This window comes from Vigna unguiculata, chromosome 1 (genome assembly GCF_004118075.2).
Source record: "Vigna unguiculata cultivar IT97K-499-35 chromosome 1, ASM411807v1, whole genome shotgun sequence".
NCBI classification, from domain to species: domain Eukaryota; kingdom Viridiplantae; phylum Streptophyta; class Magnoliopsida; order Fabales; family Fabaceae; genus Vigna; species Vigna unguiculata.
The window spans coordinates 6,713,785-6,721,980 of record NC_040279.1 but is presented as its reverse complement, the minus strand read 5'-3'; the positions used below and the strand labels follow the sequence as shown (position 1 = coordinate 6,721,980).

The following is an 8,196-nucleotide window of genomic DNA, read 5'->3' as shown; positions in this document are numbered from 1 at the left end:
ATAATTAACATTCACATTCAATCCATGACAAGGAAAAAAATTAAAAATAAAAAGATTTGTTTAGTTTTGAGTGAAAAATCTAAGAGAGAGGAAATATTGAGTTGCAACTCTTTTTTTATTTGAGCGAAAAATTAAATAGTAAAAGAGTGGATAAGGCTAAATTCCTATTGAAGTGACTTTGAAGCGTTTGAGCTCCGTCACGGTTTTATCCTTAAAAGGCACTTCAAAGGATGAAAGGAGGTAGGAGTATTTAAACTTCGTTTGGTCTCGACTCCTAAGTTATGTGAGACTTTATTGGGTGTACCAGAATAAGATGTAAGATTGGTTGAATCCACACCAATATAAAATTATGTGTTCTTTATCTTTCTCTAGGTCTCCTTTACAATACTTTACAATACTTTCCTAATTATTGTATCATTTAGATTTTCAAGATAATTGCATATTAGTTTTGAAGTTGAAAGAGGTTTAAAATAAAAAAGTAATTTTTGAAGAAAAAAAAAGTTTTATAACCAAATTATTCCCTCCCTCTTGTTTTAATAAAGTTATCTTTATTTTTCTGACACGAGTTATACACACTCTCATGTGTTATCCAAAGAAAAATATCATAATTCAAATGTGTCAAATAAATGTGGGACACCTCAATGTCTTGGTGGGATGAGAAACATTGTATGTTCTTCATATTTGAAGTAAACCGATGAAATTATTAATAAAATAACACAAACACAAGAAGAAATCTTAAGAACCAAATTGATTTGATATTCTTTGTCTTTGAAACTTGCTTTAGAGAGTTATCTTTCTTTAAGAAACATTTCCTTCAAGGTTTTCATCATGAACGTAATTGTAAAGAAACTTTCATTTTATTTTATTTGCAACAAAAAATCACAACAAATAATTGTTTGAGGTTCTTAGTTTTGGAAGATATTACATAGAAATAATTATTGGAAATGACTTCTCTACGCATGATGTTTGTTTGCATTACAAATACTATTGTTGTGTTTCAAAAGGTGGTTTGTGTTGTTCCCGTTTTATCAATTGCTTTATTAGTGACAACTTTTTTATCATCTTATAAATCTTCTAACTTACGTAATTTCATTGGTGATATCCCTTCATCCATTTCTGATTTTAATAAAATTAATAAACTTCCTTTTACATTCCATCCTTATCTATGTAAACATCGTCCTGCGGAATCAAATGGACGAAGAGACAAAAGGAAAAAGAGAGAAAGAAAAGGAAAAAAAACAGAGAGAACAAAAACAGATTGACTTTGAGGGGGCAATGAAAGTGAGTCAATTCGGTTTTGAATTCCAACCGCTCCACCCATCTTGATTCCTTCACCAAATCCCACACACAGTTTCGAAAAACCCTTTTTTTAAAAGCCGTCGTCTCTTACCATACAATACAATAACCATCCCCACGTATATATGTTCATCATTCTCCGGTTGCTTAATCTCTGTCTTCTGATCCTATCTCTCTCTCTCACACACCCTTTGCTTCAATTCCAATTCTTCAACTGTAATCATTCACTCATCACTCTTTATCAAAATCCTCTATATTTATTCTCACCCATCCTCTGCTTTCTCTGCTTTTCTCTGTTCATTCTCCATCATCCAATTCAATTCCGCTCAATTCAACTCCGCAGAGGCGTTGAATCGAACACCCATCTCCCTCCCCATCTGGGTTTCTCGAAAGCCACATTCTTGCGAGGAATCGAGTCATGGGGGTTCAGAAAGACAGTGTGAAATTCAACGTAGGTGGCAGGGTGATGGAAACAAGCGCAACAACGCTGGCCAATGCAGGGCGCAATTCGATGTTCGGGGCAATGTTCGATGACAATTGGAACCTGCTCCTATCATCAAACAAGGAGGGCCAGAGATTCCTGGATCGCAACCCGGATTGCTTCGGGGTTCTCCTCGATCTGCTCCGAACCGGGGAACTCCATATCCCACCCAACATCCCGGAGAAGCTCCTCTACCGGGAGGCCCTCTACTACGGCCTCCTGGACCACGTGCGCGCCGCCAAGTGGGGCCCATTCGACGGCAACAGGTTAAGGTTGTCGCGGTCTCTCCAGGGCCAGGCCCCGGGTGACGGAACAGCCATTCGCGCAGGCCCTGACGGAGGCTGCTGCGTTGCGCATGGCAGCATGGTTCATGTGTATGATTGGATGTTGGAAGAACACCCTCCTCTGAGCCTCGATTTCCAGAGGGTCAACGATGTCGGGTGGGTTGACTCGGACAACGTTGTGGTCGGAGTGAGCGAGCGCCTTGGGAGGGGCGATGGCGGGATGGGGCTGTTCAGTTCACAGAGTGGGGAGCTTAGGTACAAGTTTCAGGTTTCTCATGAGAATCAGGTGAAGAGTTACACTGCTGGGGCTTTGAGTTTCAGTTCGGATTACAAGATATTTTGTAGCTGTAAAGGGAGGAGTAATGAGTATGGGGTAGGGGTTTGGGACCAGGTTACAGGGAAGCAAATTGATTTTTTCTACGAACCTTTAGGGTGGTCTCTTGGGGATGCTGACAAGCTTCAGTGGTTGGAGGGGAGTAACTGTTTGTTGGTGGCAACGATGTTTCCTAGGAAGGACAACTGTTACATTAGTGTTTTGGATTTCAGGGAGAAGAAGATGGTGTGGTGTTGGTCTGATATGGGGGCTCCTTTTACCGCGGATGAGAAACGGGTGAGGGATGCTATTGCCATGGAGGACAATAGTTCCATTTGTGTGGTGAATGAGTTTGAGGATTTGGGGTTCATGGATTTGAGAAGTTCTTCTGCCACGAGCGTTAGGTGGAGCTCCAGAAGTAGGTTGATGAAGGGGAAAATGCCGGAGGAACCGTGTTATCCGAAACTGGCACTGCATGGGGGACAGCTTTTTTCCTCCATGAATGATTGCATTTCGGTGTTCTGTGGCCCTGAATGGGTTTTGACCTCTAGGCTCAGACGAAGCTATGGAGGTTCCATTTGTGACTTTTCCATTGGAGGGGACAGGCTTTTCGCGCTTCATAGTGAGGACAATGTGTTTGATATTTGGGAGACTCCACCACCACCGATTCTATGATTTAGTTTTAGTTTTGGTTTGCTATAAAGAAAAAAAAAAAAACCAGACAACTTCTGGTTTTGTTTTCTAGATACTGTTCAGTTTTAAACCTATACGAGATTGAAGGGTAGTTTATAACTTGTGATACATGTAGGTTTAGGTGTCATGGTATATGTGAATAGAATATCTACAGAGAAAGATGATATATCAAACACTTGTTTTCTGTTTCTTTTTCGTGACTCACTTCACTCAGATCTTTCTCTTGCAGATTCTAATTTCGAACCATCTGGGTAGTTTCTCTTCACTTTTTGACACTTTTTTTTTTTTTACCTTTTTCTTTCACAACAAACATTGCGGTTTAAATTTGGTGAAGAGGTTTCACTGACCTTGAAAAAGGTGTAGGGAACAGAACAATGGTAAGTTAAGTAGTCCCTTCGCATGTGTGAGCAGTTGTAAGTTGTAACCGCTGCACCTTATTGATTTGCTTTGAATAAGAGTCGCTTCAGGAAATGCGGCTTTTGGGTCACTTTCTCAATGAATGGTATACATAAATATCCTTTTAACTCTTTCGGCAGCATCATATTCGTCAAAAACATACATAAATAACTCACAGAGTTGTTGATACCGAGGTTAATGAACTATAACTAATCAGACACTTTGGTAGACACTTTGGTTGTCGAAGTTTACGAGGAAGGACGTGATTGATTATGTTTAGAAGATCGTACCACACTTCTACTTTTAAATTTGTAAAATTTATGGTTGAATATTAACTTTTCATTATATCAAAAAGAAACGTGTACTTCTTGTCCGGTCTATATAATTAAATTTCAATAATGTAACACGGTTAAATATGTTTTCTTGATAAAAATTGAAATTTGTCTATTTTTTTTAAATTTAATTTAATTTAATTTTCAAATTTTAGAAATATGTAAATTTAATTTTTTTAATCAAATTTTATTAAATTTATTTAATATTTTAAATGTGTTTTATGATAGAGAAATATGTTTAAAACCTTAAATATACACATTTTAAATATGAAAGGTTAAATTAGACAAAAATATTAAGAATATATTAACTCTAATTTTTTTACTTAAAATTAAAATTAAGGGGTAAAAAAATAATTAATATAATATAATATAATGAAAATAAATGAGAAAGAAAAACATTGTGAATGCTGAAGTTACTCTTTAGATTCAAGGAAAAAGTTTCACTCACACCCAATACCCCTGAATATGATTATAGAGCAGAGGATTTCATAAACTCATTTGTTTATCGAATATTCTTACATGTTTATATTTTATAGCTTGAAGATTAAGGAAGATCAACCTACTATATGTGCAAAAATTTTAAATAATTATGTTATCAAACATAAATTATAATCTATGAAGATTACACAAATAATAATCATATTTTCAAAGACATATATAGAGAAAAAAACTTCTACACATTCATTACGAAGATTTTTTAACATAGATGAAATCATATATTTTCTTAAATAAAAATATAAAGTTGGGCATTATTTATCATTATTAAAGTTATTTTAAATAAATCAATTTTTATCATATATATTTGATTTTATGCATAATAAAGATTTTTTTTATATGGCTTGATTACAGATCAGGGTATCAAATTAATAATTTCAAACTACTTAGATTGTCTTGAACTTTATTGTAACTACTAGAAGGTTCAAATGAGATGATTGTCTTCTGTTTCATAGAACATGTAATAGATGGTTCATAAGCAATACCAATATTAATTCAACTACTTGTTCATAAGCAATACAATCAGAATTATTTAGTATATTCTGAAAAGTAAATTTCGAAATTAATAGGAGAACGTGATAAGGTGTAGGAAGAAAATGATAGAATGTAGGAAGTAATTGCCTTTGGATGAGTCATATAACCTGACTGAAAACCGATTGAATAGTATGATTTTCCAAGTTAGAATTGAGGCTATTTCGTTCTGCACTCATGGTTTCTTCCTGCACCTCCACGGGTGTTTAAGACAAAATTGTCCCCCTCGCTATCAATTCTACCCCATCTTACTTCGTTGTTGTTAAGGGGCTTCTCGTTGCACCACCAACCTTTTTCTTGTACCCCAATAATTATCTTTTTGATCTTGATAATTTTTTACTTGTCTGGGTGGTTGAAAGAATTGAAAAGGAAATTTATTGCGGCCACCGATACTCTTCTTTTAATCTCTGCAAGAGCTGTACCCCCAAATATTTCCTCGTTCCGTTTTCTTTGTTCCATTTTTTTTTCTCCGTTTCTTCCACAATTTTTTTGTGCTCTCTGAACTGTGGTCCCTGTGGTGGTCCCTACCTGTCTGTCTTTGTTTCATTTCAAGCTCCCAGCAGTGGTCTTACTTGAAGCTGCTCCAAGCTTCCATACATGCTTGAAGCTCTATCTGATCAGCAATGCTGTTTGATTTCCCTCTCAAAGCTCTTCTCTTCAAAGCTCTACTCTTCCAGGTTAGTATTCTTTCCATTTTAATCATATTACATTGTTGTTATGACTGGAATGTTGGAATGTTGTTTGTTATGACTGATATACTTGATATTTAATTTTGTGATCATTGTGGATGTCGACATTCGCTTCAGAAAATTGTGAAACGAATGTCGACATCCGTTTCGTTATTTATTTATTTTTTGTATTGTGGATGTTGACATCTGCTTCAAAAAAGTGTGAAACGGATGTCGACATCCATTTCGTTAAGTTTTTGGTTTATTTTTGTATTGCGGATGTCGACATCCGCTTCAGAAAATTGTGAAATGGATGTCAACATCTATTTCCTTATTTTTTTTTTGTTTTTTATGTGTTGTAGATGTGGACATCCACTTTAGAAAATTGTGAAACGAATGTCGACATCCATTTTGTTATTTTTTTGCTTCTTTTTGTGTTGCGGATGTCGACATCCGCTTCAGAAAAATGTGTTGCAAATGGCGACATCCATTTCGTATTTGTTTTTCTTTTTTTGTGTATTACAGATATTACCCTCCTTCACTCCTCGCCTATATTAACTCCCCATATCTTCCTCTTTTTCATAATTCATCTCTTCCTTCCTTTTGTTGTACGAGCTACCTTTTAGATCAATTTTTTATCCTCCTACATTGCATCATTTTGCTTTTGTGCTTACCAGATGCATAATTGCATGTATCATGCAACTGATACACTACCACTTCAGCATATAGATTGCATGATCTGAGTTTATCCCTTTCACTTTTTTTTAGTTGTAGTTGTCATGCATTAGGGTTTCATGTTTAAAAAAATAAAACATATCAAAATATTTTCTTTTATTATAGGTCATTATGGAAGATCATCATTTTAGTTATTTGAGTTTCTTGGATTCTCAAGTAAATTCTAGTCTCATGTCAGACTTTTCTGCTTTCATTCATGATATATGCGAACAAGATTATACTTCTCACTTTACAACTAATGATATCTTCCCAAGACGTGATGATTTAATTAAGTGGGTTAGAGCGATTGCTTTTAATCTTGGATTTGTTGTTATTATTCTAAGATCAGATAAATATAATGGACAACCAAGAAGAAAGACCCATGTATTATTAGGTTGTGAAAGAGGTGGAAAATACAGAAAATACAAATGTGATGCAGAATCGAGTTTATCTGGGACAAGAAAATTTTAGTGTCCCTTTAGATTGAGAGACAAACCCGTCTCTCAAGGGGAGGGATGGGTGTTGAACGTAAAATGTGGTTACCATAATCACGATGTATCATCTACTCTAGTTGGTCACCCCTATGCGGGTAGGTTGAAGTCCACTAAACACTCGTTGCTTGTTGATATGACTAAAAGTCAAATAAAACCTGCAAATATACTTCTCACTCTGAAAGAAAAAGATGAATGTAATGTGACAACTTTGAAGCAAGTATACAATGCAAGATATAGGTACAAATGATCAATAAGAAGTTCAAGGATTGAGTTATAACAGTTAATGGTGATGTTGGAACGTGATCAATATATCCATTTTAGTAGATGTGTTGATGAATTTGAGGTGGTTAGCGATCTGTTCTGGACCCATCCTGATGCTGTCAAGTTGTTAAATTTATTCAATATTGTGTTCTTAATGGATAGTACTTACAAAACCAACAAATATTGGTTGCCATTGCTTGAGATTGTTGGTGTGACAAGCAAAAGAATTTCACTTGGGCTCTTGAAAGGCTAAGAGGTCTGTTTATGATGTTTGAGGGTGGTCCACAAGTCATTGTAACTGACAGGCATCTGGCTCTAATGAATGCTATTGGCATTATGTTCCCTGAGTGTTATCATCTTCTATGTCATTTCCATATTCAAAAAAATGTGCAGGCAAAGTGCAAAATGTTAGTGAATTCTGTTGATGCATGGGATGTTGTACTGTAAGCATAGGAGAATGTTATGGACTGTGAAGATGAGTTTAAGTTTAATGATTGTGTTAATCGTCTTCAGCTTGTTTGTTAGTCATGGCCTCTATTCTTTGAATATGTTAATGACCCGTGAATCATTCCTTACAATAAATACTTTGTGAAGGCGTGGACGAACAAGGTTATGCATTTAGGGAATACAACATCAAACAGGTATGTTTGCATCTTCTTATTTATTCATTTTTTTATTTGTGGTTTATATAATTCCAATGTATAAATTGTATCAGGGTTGAGTCTGCTCACTAGAGCCTCAAGAAAGTTCTTGGAAGTAGTATGGGAGACCTTTGTTCGTGTTAGGATGAAATTCACAACGTTATTATCTTGCAACATAACGAAATAAAGGCATCTTTTGAAAGAAGTCTTAATCTGATGAGTGACTCTTACAAGGCATTGATTTATAAAAGATTAGTGGGATATGTTTCTAGATCTGCCTTAGAACTCCTTACTCCAGAGTTAGAAAGAGTTAAGAAAATTGGATTCGATACTAGTCGTTGTGGCTACATTCTCAGACAGAATTATGGTCTTCCATGTGCTTGTGAATTAGCACGATATGACCCTAGGATGATTCCTGTACAAGAAATTCATGTCATGTGGACTAGGTTGAGCTTCTCAAATGTGTCATCTTCACAACCCGAAGGGTAATTATCTATTCAAAGGGAGCTGGATCTAATGCTCAATATTTTCAAAGAAGTTGACATTGTAGGAAAAGTGACCATCAAACAAAAATTACTTGACATAGTTTGCCCTTCG

At 35.6% G+C, this 8,196-nt stretch overlaps 1 protein-coding gene across 1 annotated transcript; it reads left to right on the top strand.

Moving 5' to 3' along the window:
- Positions 1-1,164: 1,164 nt before the first annotated feature.
- LOC114184035 (BTB/POZ domain-containing protein At2g24240-like) lies at positions 1,165-3,262 on the top strand. Its single transcript, XM_028071305.1, has one exon. The coding sequence runs from the start codon at positions 1,715-1,717 to the stop codon at positions 3,047-3,049; it is 1,335 nt and encodes a 444-aa protein (XP_027927106.1). The 5' UTR covers positions 1,165-1,714; the 3' UTR covers positions 3,050-3,262.
- The last annotated feature ends 4,934 nt before the right edge of the window (positions 3,263-8,196 follow it).